Raw genomic sequence first — 14441 nt, 5'->3', positions numbered from 1 at the left:
TAGGGAGAAATTCTTCCCAGCCTTGCCCTGATAACAAGATCACAAAGACAGCATATGCTAAATCTGTTACACCAGACTCTGGCATTTTTGCTAGAACAGGTGTGGTTTATGGTGTAACAGAATTCATTGCTCAGAAATCAACCATTAGCCAGTAAATTCTGCTGTCTGCTTTTACGATAGGCCAGATTGGAGCATCAGAAATGCCTGATGCAATTATTTGTTACTCCAATAAGCTTTTCTCTGAGGTTTGGGGATATTTTTTCTGCTTCTGTGGCTGATGGTCAAGACTCATTGACAGTTTGGCATGAATACTCAATATGCAATCTCATTTCTTTTGCGACTGTAATTGGGGAAAAGCCTCTACCCATTCAACTCTATGTGAACTTCTGGGGCTTTTAGGGCAGCACATTAATGTAGCTCAGGAATAATTTCTGACTGCCAGTCTGTCAGCCTTTCCCAACTCTACAAACATGGATTTGCGAAATCCAGTATCAGTTGATGTTCTTGTAATAATGGTGTGACAGGGATTTCTTGCTGTCTTTCTCCTGGGAAACTCTCAGCATTAAGTTGCACACAAAATGTTCTACTACATCTCCAGGAGCAGATACATACTTCAGTTGGGTCAATTGATGAAGATGTCCCTGCTCATTGCAGGAGGATTGGACTACATGACCTTTAAAGGCCCCTTCCAACCCGAACAATTCTATGATTCTATGATGATTCTATGAATTTATTTTGAATCTGCTGCTGTGCTCAGGAGAAGATTTGGGGTTAATCATTAACACCAGAGCATAGGGCTTCTGCTCTGGGTGCTTTAAATGCCAGGATAGTGGTAATGAGTAACCTGGGTTCTTCATTCTATAATTTTCACTTAATATTACAGATTGTCTTCGATGTCTTTCCAAGCTGGGTTGTTGGTTTAGCTAGTTAGATTAGGCCAAGCAAGCTGAAATCTTTTTGTCATTTCTTGTCCTTGTCCGTCGGGCACACATATTGATGGTGGGCTTTAGTCTTATATGTGTTTTCCTTGCTAAGAAAATTTTTCTTTCTAACATACTATTTTAATTATATGTCATTGGCCTGTTTCGTTTGTTTAGCTTCTGCTAACTGCTCTGAGACTTTCCAAAGCAATTCTCTTCATGTGCTTCCACTAAATCATCAGAAATGCATTCATTCTCCCTGTGAAACACCTGAGTTAGCAAACGTAGTTCCCCAGTATGTGGAACGGGCATTTCCAAGTGTTATACTGAGGGCGTGAATATGCATAGATGGGTGTTTGCCTTGCCTGTGTGCATCTACCAGAAAACCAGCTGACTGACATTAATCACCGCTTCCAGAATTTTTACCCTTAAAGGTATTGGAAATGTTTGCCTTTTATATATTTATTTAGTTCTTTTGATTCTGTATTTAACCAAAAATAGTTTCTTTTTTTAAACTGATGTCATTAAAGAGTATATATGTTACTGTGGTTGTTCTCCTCACTATGACTTTTGAGAGCAACAGGCTATCTTCTCTTTTGGCTTCTGCCTTAGCACAGGGGAGAGTTGTGATTTCAGTGGCTCTTGGCTTCCGAAGCTCTGTTCCATAGTTCGAGAGCTTCCTGCAGGCAGTCCTCTATTCCTTCCTCAGTTCTTTTGTTTCCCTCTCCATCCAGTTTGTACAAACCTTCATGAAACCAAAGGTTTGGAGCCGTAATGGATGCCTTCTCCTCACCAGTACTGTTACAAATACTCTCTTTTCCAGTTTTTAGCATCCATTTAATCTCAGTGCTCTGACGGGGCATTATTTTATCAGTTTTATATATTTTACATATATATTTGATATATTAGTTTTTTATGAGTTTTATGAGAGTTTTATATGCTTAACTTTTTTGCTCACTACTGTTTCTGGCACCATGTTACTTTCTCTCCAAGCAGAGTGTGACTTAAAATCCATTAATACTCCTTTTGCTTTTTGGGCTAATAATGTATTCCGTTGCCACAACCTTTACCACTGTTCCCATTAAGGGTTCCTTCAAAGTCATGGTGCTTTTTTCATCCTCCTTGTTCAGCACATTTATCTGATGATTATCAACTCTTGCAAAGCGGTATTATTGTCTTGGTTTGTGCTGTTTACTACGCCCTGTGTAGTTCTGTGCACTTGCATTTGTGGATTACGACTAAGTTCTCCGTGTCTTTTTCCCTTGTATCTTTTTTGCAGTATTTTGTGTACTTGAGTATGTATGTCAACAGGACTGGAGCCGAAGAGGTTTGTGCTCTGGTACAGGGCTTTGCAGGTCAGTCTCAGTTCTGGAGCTTTTATATGTTTATGTAGCTCCAGCACGCCCAAAACAGTTTTGATAGCAACGATTATATCTTGGTCTTCCCCTAAATACTGCCTGAGCATTGTGTCCCAGACTCCAATCGGAGTCGAGTCTTTTATCAGGGACTATTTTAGCTCCCTTCAGTACTGCAAGATTGTCTCTCAGCTTTAAATCACTCAAAGTGCTCTATGCTTTTATCTTCTTTTTGTACTCTGTTTAAGAATCTCTCGTATCTTTAATATTCACATGGGTCACAACATTTCTTGAACTATTTTTGTGCAGTTCCATAATTAATCTTTTCTGTCAGAGGTAACGGAAAATGATTAAACACATCAAGTGTCTCAGAAGCACTTGTTGTCAGAAATAAAGCTATTTTTATCTCATCTCCCATTGCTTCTCAAAGTCAAATGCCGCTTACTTCTTTTCCAGATGACCTTTATATTTTCAGAGACTGTTACATCTCGGGAGACTTCAGATTGCTTTCCCAGCCCACTCGTCTCTTGGTGCTTTAGTTTATTTGGACAGGATATCGACTCCAGTGGTCGTGCCAGCCTGCCTGTGTGGTGAGTGGAGGGGAACAGGCACTTCTCATCTCACTCTCGTCTGGGTGTTAAAAATGTTTTGGGTGAATTGTGGCCTAGAAGCTTTCCCCTCTGCCGTGCATGTGAATTGGTCAGATGCAGGTGGTGACAAAAATGAGGTGCTATCAGTCCCCCCCGGGAGGTGTATGCCTGTGTTTGCACAGCCTCTGATGTTGACGGTGGGATTTGCAGAGTGCATGGCACAGTCCAGCTGCCTTCCCTCTGGCTGCCACACCACAGGGTACCTGCTGAGCAAGTGGCCTTTCAAGGCAGGGTGAGTCTGACACAGCCTTAACTCAGGGCTTGTGCCATAATGTCTAGGCTTTCTGTACTTTGAAGGAGAGGTTTCCTACAGCAGTCACCTGACACAATAAGATCAAGGGAATTTAGTTTCCTTCTGTCACATCGCGGTCGCTTTGTGTCTCTCCCCTGCGTATCTATCTGTGATAACGTTCACTTGTGCTTAGACATACAGTATGTGAAAGTACAAGCCTTCCCAGACTTTCATCTGCTATAAAATTCAAAATCAAAGTGTAAAAATAACTCTTCTCTGCTTCCTTATCTTTACGGATTTTTTTTTTCCTTCTGCTAATATTTTTGGAGTGCCTGCAATGCATCTTGATGCCTATGGCTTAGCTTCATGCTTTCAGGTTACCTTTTTATTCTCATGCTAGCAAAGCTCCTCTATTTTGCCTGTGATGGGGAGAAAATGTTTTTTTATCTAGCTGCTGTGCCTTCAGACAAGTATTTAATGCCATCTTTGGTGGTTTTTCTGTAGAGGTGAGTATCACGCCAAACAGAGGCGTTGTTCTGGAGTTAACACACTGCTCTACAACTTAAGGTATCTGCTTTAATTTTAATTCTTCTACACATGTCATAATATCCCTGTTCCCAGTGCTTAAAACAGGAATGGTATTGCTTCCTGCCTTACGTATGGCAGGCATAAATTCATTCATGTTCATGAGGCATCACCATGTTACAGTGACCAGCACAGTGTGAAAAACAGTGACTAAATTGTAGTGAGAAAGGAATTGGAACAAAACAGTGTAGTTCAGGTGTGTGATCAATACTTAAAGCTATATTGTAGCAAATTTTACATTAAGTGGTTGTAGACTGAAAAGTGTTCACTTGTAAATGTACTATTTACAAGCCTAATTCTGGTCCCAGGTTGTTGAGATTGTCAAAAATACCTAATCTATTGAATCAATCATCTGTGGTAATGTTGGCTAACAGAAAAGTAGAAAAATACATATTTGGGAAGGAATTATAGAGGAAAAATGAAGTTACTACATGACTAACATACTATCTATAGCGAAGTCCTGTGCTTTATACAAGAAGATATTATCTTAACAGTTTTGAAATATGGGAAGAACCTTAAGCAATTTTAAAATACCTGTATCTGTTACTCAGTGTTAAGAATTTGCTTGTGAAAGAGAATGTTTGCCCAAAGACTGTGTGGGTAAAACCTACTTGACTTTGGATCCAAGAGTGAAACATTACATGAAATGTGACATCCTTTGTTGTAGCTTTCGATTAAAATACTTGCTTTTTATGATACAGGGGAAAAACATGTTGTATTTTTCCCCTTCTTGGTAGAAGGCACATTCTGACTAATCATATACTAGACTTTCCCATGTCATTCCAATAATTATATCAATTTCAGAAGGGCTTTTGATATAGGACTGAATAATGACATTTTTGCTGGAAGTACATCAGCCTGGTTTCTAGTAATCAAAAAGCCTTTGCACATTTTTTCCAATTAACTCTTCTCTTCGTATTGCTAAATGAGTTTCAGTAACACTTTCCTATTCAGTTTCATTAACATGCAAATAGAGAGTTAATAGAGGATAGTTCATCTGAGCATGGAGAGCAGGTTATTTGCCCAGTTTATTTGTGAAATGAATGGTATTATTGGTTGAGAAGACACGCAACTTAAAATTGAGACAACTTGTTCTAGAGGAATGAACACAAATTATGGAATTGTGATGTTCCCAATTATAATTCTTGATTTGCTCTTGTGAAGGTTATGCATCATGATAGATGTAAGTACTGAGAACTTGCAGAATGATACGTATCAGTGGCAGTCTCAGGAAGGTCTTAATGATCTTGGGCAGGATATATTCAGGCAAACAAATGTCTATGTATTACTAAATTGTCTTTACCTAATGATTCTTGGACTGTGTAGATCTGTCCTGCAATAGAGTAGGACATGACTGTATCAGATTATGAAGTCTGTTTGCCTGTGTTGAATTATTTCTGCTATCACTGCAGGAATTTGGACTTTTTAGGACTAGCCCATGCTATAGCATTATAGGGGGCTTTTCTGCCTTGGAAATGTGTTTGACACTTATTAAGGCTGGATTCTGGCATTATTGACAGACTCATGCAGGGATCTCTTTAAGGCTGACTAACATGATCAATATCAGAGTTTTACAAGTTGAGTGTAGGTAGAACGTGGTCCGAATAGCTATATTGGGTGGGAAAGTCAGGGGAAGAAGACCATTATCAACTTGAAAACAGGACTGTGCTGGAGCCTGAGACCTGAGTGAAGTACAGACATGCAAATGGAGTTAGCTAAGGAAAAGCTACGTCTTGTCACTTTCTTTCATTTTCATGGTGATATAAAACTTCATGATTTTCTTAGTGATGTAAGCATTTTAAGGGTAAGGTAAATGCTGTTTAAAAGATTTCCTGACAGTCTGTTCCTGAAGAGTAGACACTAGTAAGCACAGAGAGCCCCCAGCCTAATTCGCAGCTTTCCCAATACCAGCTTAGCTCAAGTCTCAGCAGGTTCAAGAATGTAGGGTAGTATCCCCCCCCAAAGGTATCAGCTAAGCGTTTGGTATCTAACAATATGTGCTACTCTCTGAAAGCAAGTAGTAATGACAAGGTTATCCAAATTCAGCAGCCTGGAAACCAGCACACAGGTTTTAGCAGTTAGTTCTGCTCATAACACGAGTGACCGCACAACTCTTCCTAGAGCCAGTTTGTGACCAGCCTTTTTTAGTGAGTTTTTTCCAGTCAAGCCAAGTGATCTGTCAGCATCATGCATCTGTCTGAGCTAATAAGGAGCAAAATAAGACACCTCAGCACCTTGCAAAACCAGGGACATGAAGTCACCGTGCTGTGTGTCAGTAAAAGCACTGAAGTGTGGATTGCCATGATCTTAATCCTAGTCAGCTGTGAACTAAAAATAGGTACCAGTAGGTAAGTCCCTGAGATCAGGAAGAAACATTTCCAGTAAATATAAAGGAAACTGATGGTAGGTTGGTTCCTACTTGTTTTCTCTGTACATGACCTGGGAGACTAAACTCCAGTTATAATAGGTAATAGACACGTAGGAGGTTTCAGTTGTCCCAGCAAAGGTGTAGTGCCATTTGAGCTACCCTAGGATATTCTGCCTGGCCTCCACTTGCTGCTCAAGAAGACCAAGGTCTCCCATTGGGTCCTGAATCATGTCTGCCAGCCACATTCAGGTAAGGCATCTCAAAAAGGTCTAGGCACCGACATTAAATCCTACTGCTAATCCATACAGTTATTGGGGCCTAGGTAGTGGTCCTGCTGAATGCGATGATATGGCTGCTGTACTGCACTGGGGAATCACTCGCTAGACTCCCTCCATTAAGTAGATTGACTTGGAGTGGGATCCCGTTAGCTCAGTAGCCATGTGAGACTTCCCTGGCTATTTAGGACATCTGCATGGAAATGGCAGGTGTGGTGTAGGCCTGTACCGTTCTGGAATGGCAACCAGGTGACTGTGTTCAGGCAGCTGAGTAGAGCCTGAGATCTCCATTGCCTATAGTGGGAGCTTGGGCATCTAGCTCACATGTGGACAGTGAAATATAAAGCGTCTTCAGCTCAAAATGAGTCCCAGCCTAGGAGTGGGATTCATTTGCCTGAAGATAGGTATAGGTGCGAATTATCATTTGACACATCCTGTAGTGTCCCAGGTGCTTCTGTGGGGCTGAGAGATGTGACTTAGGATTTATGGGAGACTCACAGCTTTCTGAAACTGCAGTTAGAGGCTGGAATACTCTGAAGTCTCTAAAACTGCATTAGACACCTAATTTTAGGCAAATGAATTCTGTCCCAGATTTCCATAGAGACTCTCTGCTCTGTCACTGGCTTCTTCCAGCTTTATTTCTATGCATTTTTGAATACTTCATTAATCTATGTCCACAGAGTCTGGGGACTTTGATGCACTATTTTCTATGTTTAGCTGTTTTTTTATGGAAATAGTATAATTCCACTTCATGCACACTCCAGGGGGCAGATATTTAAGTGGGCTGCTTCTTGCCTGCTTTCATCTGTCTGTAGAACATGTTTACAGTAAATAACAGGTTCTGTCTGTCATCAGTGGAGAAAGATGGACTCCCAAAGAGTGACTCACCCTGCATATCTTAGACACCAGTCTTCTCATTTTCAATAGAGGCAGACTAGATGACTTAGAAAGTAAAGTTGAATGAGATAATCCCACATTGTTACACTTCATATTTTTTCATTGCAATGAGGGAGTAAACAGCACCTCCTTATCTGTGAAGAGGAATAACCTGTGGGATTCCTTTCCTCCTTGCTTCATGGTAGAATCAAGGCTGCTAAAATGCTGGAAGACCTCTCTCCACTGATAGGCGTAGGGAGGGACAGTTATGGGAGGAGTTATGGGGCAAGTCCTCCGTAGTCCTCACGATGCTCTGTGGGTGGGCAGCGTACTTGCAAGTGCAGATGACAGAGATGAAATTGTGTGTTTGAGAGTGTGCGTGATGGTATCTTAACATTTGAGATGGAATCTGGAGATGAGTCAGGTCCAACAGAAGAAGAGTACATGACACCTTTTTGAGGGAAAATTTGGGTGTGCAAATTTGAGTTGCAAGTGCTGGCACATTTGTTCCCAATGGTATTTTTAAAATCATATTTAAAGTGTTGGGTGTGTAGCATTTTGGTCATGGTGCGTAATGTCTTTTGTTCTTTCATCAGTGTAACGGAGCTTCAGTGTGAACTGAAATTAAGTCTGTGCTTAGGTCAGCTCTCATTTTTGACATGAGACTTTTAAGTGGTTACTATATTTAGTTTCTCGCTAGCATCAAAATCCATTGTATTAATATAGACAGATGGTAGCACTGCATCACATTTATTTGACCTATTGATGTATTCTAAATGAGAGCATGTACATTGAAGTTTGCAACTGAGAGCTTGATTCAGACACACGCACATAGGTGTGTACCGTGATTCACAGTTTGCAAGATTGTTCTCTTTGGGTTTTGGTCCCCACTCTAAAAGGGCATGGATTTACTCTCCTCTAGAACCGGTAGGAGATCTGCACAGATGTTTTATATACCCCATGATGACTCAAAGGCAGCAGGTTTCTGTATGGGGACAGCTGAACTGAGTCTTGATTATTGATCTTCCCTTTAGTTGTCCTTCACGTTCAGTGGCTTTTCTCCTAGCAGTGAGAATTAAAATTCTTCAAGAACAGTAAAATGAGAGAATTCATTATTTTTCCTGGGTAATTAACAGTGTCTATGTCAAAAATGATTAATAATCTTAATTGCTTAATGTTCCTAGTAATGGTGGCAGCTGGAAATCATTGTGGTTCAAAGCTCGAATGGTAAGAGAGTATGAAAAGGGAACTATGAACAGCAGCTATCAATACATTAATGATAAAATTTGCAAACATACCAACTGCATGGAGTGGAATTATAAGGCTTTCTATATGGCTTATATTCCAAGGAGGGCTAAAAATGTGTGTGACATTTTGATTAATAATCTGTCATATATATTCATCACACCTGTGACTTTGTATACAAGAATGGAGGTTCATGTCATCACAGCACATATGAACAAATACTAACTGATAAGTCTCAAAATGCAAATGTAAACTGGGAATAGCTATTAGGTAGGCTTTATTCTAATGAATGGTTCTCATGTTTTTTACCTTTTTAACAATGACCTAGAAAAAAGCATTACAATTTTTACTAATGTGTAGATGACAAAAAGATGGGATGTTGATTCATAGAGCAGTCAAAATTCTTTGATATGGTAGGTGCAAAGAAAAAATCTGTTTTAGATGGTGAAGGGCTCTGGAGATAGGGTAGTTTAGATGAGCATATGCTCACAGTGTAATGCTATGGCCGTATAAGCAGAAATAGTGTATTAAATTGTCCCTGGTTTTACTGCTGGCAAGACTACCACTGGCATATTATGTCCAATTCTGCTTCTGCAGTTTAAGACAGATGATGACAAATTGGAAGAGAATCAGAGGCAGAGAATCAGTGAGAATGGTTAGAGGGCTTGAAGCTATGCCTGAAGATAATGCGAGGCTCCAGGAACTTAATCTATTTAGCTTTCAAAGGGAACATCAAGTGACTGTTTCAACTTACTCTGTAAGATCACGGGAAAGAAATTTGGTAGAAAAGATCTCCTCACAGTAACAGACAAAATTATACCAAGACAAGTGGCTGAAATCTGATGCTAGAGGTAGATAGCCAATTTTAATAAAACAAATTAAATTGAATTATTGGAATAATTTTTCAGGAGCTGTGGTAAATTGTTTTCACCAGACTTTTTTAAACCCAGATTGATAGTTTTTCCTATACTGTGTGTTCTGGTTCACAGAGGAATAAGTTCAAAGGTGTTTTGCTGTCTTGTATTGTTTGAGAGATTTGGGCAGTTCTTAAGGATAGACCTTCCTTCTTTATATATCTGTGAATCTACAGATAAAGTGATATTCCTATAATGAAAACATACTTTGAAACATGTTTAGTTAAATGCATTTTCATTTTTGTAAATACTGGAAGTATGTCTGAACTCTATAACAAAAGTTAATAAAGGTGTCTGACTAATTACCGAAAGCGTGTTCAGTGCCTGGAATAGTATCTCATGGAAAACGGAGATGCTGTTTTCCCTGACCAACTGGCAATTTCTAGTTGATATATGGTGTTAATATGGTATTAAAGAAAAGTTAATTTAGGAGTTGTAAACTGCTGATGAATGAATAAGGCTGAGCCCTCAAATGCCATTTTTATGTGGTTACTACGTGACACTGGACGTCACTACCTGCCACTAATTGTGTTACTTAAAATGGAATTTCAGGTGCATTAATTACAGTCTGTCTTTTCAACAGGCCCATGCTAAAGTCTGGCATCTCTACAATGACCATTTTCGTCCAACTCAAAGAGGAAAAGTGTCCATTGCCCTTAGCTCCCACTGGATAAAGCCTCAACATACGACTGAAAAAAACATAAAAGAATGTCAAAAATCCCTTGATTTTGTGCTCGGCTGGTTTGCTAAGCCCATATTTATTGATGGTGACTATCCAGAGAGCATGAGGAGCAACCTCTCATCTCTGTTGCCTGAATTCAGTGAAGTTGAGAAGACATATATCAAGGGAACAGCAGACTTTTTTGCTCTTTCTTTTGGAGCTACCCTGAGTTTCCAGCTCTTGGACTCCCACATGAAATTCCAGCAGTTGGAATCAATAAGCCTGAGGCAGCTCCTTTACTGGATAAGCGCTGAATATAACAACCCCCAAATATTCATTGTGGAGAACAGCTGGTTTGTTTCTGGTAGCACCAAGAGAGATGATGCCAAATACATTTACTATCTCAAAAAGTTCATTATGGAAACTTTAAAAGGTAAGACTGAAGTTGTATTAATATGTGCTTGACAAAATCATAATGCAAAATAGCCTACAAAGACATGTTAAAGAACCAGGCTGAAAACTAATTTTAGTCTTTAACATTCATCTTGGCACTTGTGAAATGAGACTCCAAATCCCTTTCCTGGGTTTGTTCTTTTCAGCTCTTGAAGACCCTTAATATCTGCAGATAGCATTTGGTGAGCTTGATGCTGCTGTCTTTGAAGTCAGTAGGAAAATTTCTACTGTCTTTGGTGGGAGGAAGTGCAAAACATGTGTGAACTATACTCTCAATGGACTTAGGGAAACTTACTGTGTTATTTATTAATAGTTGTTTTCCATATCTTAGATATATGAATGCATATGTACAAAACGTCAGAATATATATGTGGGAAGGTAAATACTATGCAATAGGAGTTCCTCTGAAGAAAACATAAGGCTGAAAGAATAAATTTTTAAATGAAAAATCGGAACCCTTTCATTCTGCATCTCAGTGTTGCCCTTGCACAAATTTTACATTGGTACAGCTCTGGACATCAATCACAATAATCTGAATTTACATCAGTTTAAGGAGAACTGAGTGTTTGTCGTTATATTATCTAAATTATTTAAATTGTTAACCTATTATTTTTTCCAATCAGTAAGAGAAATATACTACCTTGTGTAAGAGTTACTTTCTATTTTCCCATTTCCTTGTGGAAAAACAGATTTTTTCAATCCTAGTACTCACCAATAAGTTCCCATTTCCACTTTCATTGTCTTTTAATGTCTTAATTTACAATTTAATGATTAATTTTCGTGTCTACAGTTTACCGTTTTGGTTTTAAAAACGGTGTTATTGTAGCTATTAGTTCAGATGAGATACCTATTGTGTTACATTGCCATTTTCATACAGAGCAAAAATGGCTTTCATTTTATTCTCAGCACCCATAAAGATGCAGAGGAGTCCCACGTTTGTTTCACCTGCTATTCCAGAAACCTAATTATTACAAATAAATTAAAAGGTGAATAAATACATGAGCCAGTGCATCCAAAATGGGAGGAATGAAATGTGAAACAGTTACTCACTGTTGCAAGTACAGTATTACTAGTTTGCATGAAGTCAGATGAAGAGCTATAAGGGGTCCTATTCCCCCTACCCATATTTCTGCTTAGTTTGTAAATTGCTGGATGTACATAAGGGATCTGCCTTTTAATCACAGCTGGCTGGAAACAATCTCAATTTGCAGAGTTTCTTTCCTTTTAATGTGCCACCAGTAAATAATAATAATAGCAACAACAACAGTAGTCTTGTCATGTTAAGTTAAGAATATGAACACTTGGCTAAACTTTTTACAGAAAAAAAAAGAAGCAGAAACAGACTGAATCAGCAGAAGGGACTTTGGCATCATTACGATGAAAATTATTGCACCCAACTCTTCTGCCCATTAGAATCTGCAAAATGCAGTGTAAATACCAAAGTTCTCTATGCATACCTAGGGGAATTTAGTTGAGAAAGATCCACAAAAGGCATCGTGTTGGCTGTGAGCAGTCTTGTTGGACAGCTTTAAAGACCAAAGACAAAGGCACATGTTGTCTCTCTCGGAGACTTAGGACATCTATCCGGTGCAGTAAAGCACTGTAACGTAGAGGTTCGTGAGCTGGTTACGACCAGATTCACTCCACCAGTCATGGGGCAGTAAAATGGCATTGGAGCTGTAGCACTGAGAAGCAAGTATAATTAATGTAGACCCAGGGCCGCATAAATGTGGTTTTGCTGCTTCCTAGATCTGGCCAGTATCTTTGCCTGATTGCGTATATGCACTGGTTCAGACAAAACTGCTTATTTCTATATCTATGATAACAAGTAAGTGCAGCCCTGTTGGAGCAAGCCTGTAGAGTAAAAAGAGTTGGTGTTGAGGGCCTGGTGTCCACACTGTGTGCTTTACTGAAGCCCATTTCTGGATTAATTTCACCCCAAAGGAACCCAGGTCATGCATCCTGATCGCATCACTCTGTGATGTGAACCGAAGTGTGATAAGGAGGGAGATTTGCTCAAAAGTGTGCTCCTGATTTCAGTTGAAGTGCTGATGTAGGTGCCCATGCTGACACTGCATGCTGTAGACAAGCTCCGTACATCTTTTTTTTTTTTTTTTTTTTTCTCTAGGAGAGGGTTTCTCTCTTTGGGATTCACAGTCCTAAATTCTTTTACTGTTTATTATTATTGATCTTTCTTTTTTTTCCCCAAATGCCATCTAGGGTTGAATAGAGTAAATAGAGCTGTAATATAAAGTAGTTAAATATTAATTAGAGCTGCTAATTGGTTGGAGATGTCTTCTCACATGGGTGGGTATCTAACCACTTACTCTAGGGTCTTGTTCATTTGCTTGCTGTGTCTCTGGTACAACAAATAAATTGATTGTTCCTTGCAAAGTGTAGCATGTTGACCAGAAGGGCATGCAAACTCCTCTGTGCCATGTTGACTAGCCAAGGGGTTAGGTCATTATCTGGGGAGTTAGCAGGTCTGAATTCAAAGAGTCTTAAGGAGAACAGGAACAGCCAGGCCCTTGACAGGTCAGGACTGAGCTATTCTCAGGTATGTCTAGAGGCAAAAACAAAGATCCTTGGGTGTCTTCCACATGGAAGCAGGGGCTGTGGGCTTCACACACCTCACCTTCACGCACTGGGGTTGGACAGCAGCTGAGCAGAGGGTTTTAAGGATCTGTATTTGATGCTTATGGATCTGCTAATTTTCCTTGGACTGTTTCTATACTAGTGAGCTAAACAGAGCGTGAGCTGAAGTGCTGTTTAATTTTTAACCCAGTTCTGGCCTGCACAGTAGGACACTTCTAGGCATGCTGTGGGGGATTGCTCAGGTCAGGAGTTACTTCCAGTAGGAAGTATGGACAAGGCCACTCAGTTTCAGAAGCAAGGACAGTTTAGGTTTCAGTCAGCCTGGGTTGCTCACCACCAGACATAAAAAAGAGGGGAGATGATAGACAAAGGAAAAAGAAAAACAAAGGCAACAATTTTCATTGTGGTTTTTCAGTAGCATGCAATTCGTGTGGGATATTATGTTTGCAACTTCCAAAATTTTGGAACTTCCAAAAATTTTTCAAGTTCCTTCTTTCATAGGTGACACTTAAAAGTGAATGCTTTTTTAAAGGAGGATTTGAGGAGAATTTTAATGAGGTGCTCCGGAAGTGTGGGAGTGCTGTGTGATGACTTACAGAAGGGGCGAGATGCTGTTCAAAGAGAAATTCTCCCTGAGACCAGTTCACAAAGTGGACCTGTATTGGCTTTTCCTCTGCTGGTACAGCAGATGTCATCAGGGATGCATGCAGAGGTTAGAAAAATACTGGCATTTGCCAAACACAGAAGAATGATGCCTTTAGGAAGAGAAATATTCCATTTCCTAGACATTTTCTCATGACCTGTGATAAAGACTGGGCCAAATTGATTGCTTATTTAACTGCAGTTCATTTAATGGATTCAAACAGGGTTACGATCAAGAATCCATGTGGTCCTTCATAACTGATTGTAATGAGGTACATTAATAAAACCAGGAAATGAGGATCTTGATATTCTGGTTGCCTGAAACAACGCTTTCAGTGTTACTAGGCTGGAAAATATTATGTTCAGTCAGTATCCAGTTTGGGTTGACAGAAGATGGTGAGTAATAAAGATAAACTCTGCTGGCTACGGAGCCAAACTCAAGTTCAAAAGAACATTTCAGAGTGTGTTTAAATGCATTGCTGAATTAGGGTGGGTCTAATTATATAATTAAAATAAGCACACTCCTTTGTGCTTTCCTGAAGCTGAGCCTTGCCCAGGAACATTTTGCTGAATCTCAGTGTTTAATACAACTAAAAGTGAGTATCGTTTGGAATCTCAAAATAAAACTGTAAAGCTGGCAATACTAAGAGATGCCAGTAGACCCCGATTT

At 39.6% G+C, this 14441-nt stretch overlaps 1 protein-coding gene across 2 annotated transcripts in view; it reads left to right on the top strand.

The window, feature by feature from the left end:
- The window catches only part of KL (klotho), a 50411-nt gene that overhangs the window by 25480 nt on the left and 10490 nt on the right, over positions 1 to 14441 (top strand). For both annotated transcript variants that reach the window (XM_009473671.2, XM_087758483.1), the window contains exon 2: positions 10004 to 10514. In XM_009473671.2, coding sequence (XP_009471946.2) covers positions 10004 to 10514 — 511 coding nt within the window. The remainder of the gene's footprint in view (positions 1 to 10003; positions 10515 to 14441) is intronic.

This window comes from Nipponia nippon, unplaced genomic scaffold (assembly GCF_047370975.1).
Source record: "Nipponia nippon isolate SJK-2023a ecotype South Korea unplaced genomic scaffold, ASM4737097v1 scaffold_2, whole genome shotgun sequence".
Lineage (NCBI taxonomy): Eukaryota > Metazoa > Chordata > Aves > Pelecaniformes > Threskiornithidae > Nipponia > Nipponia nippon.
Note: the sequence above shows the minus strand (reverse complement) of the source record. Positions and strands in the feature narration are given on the sequence as shown.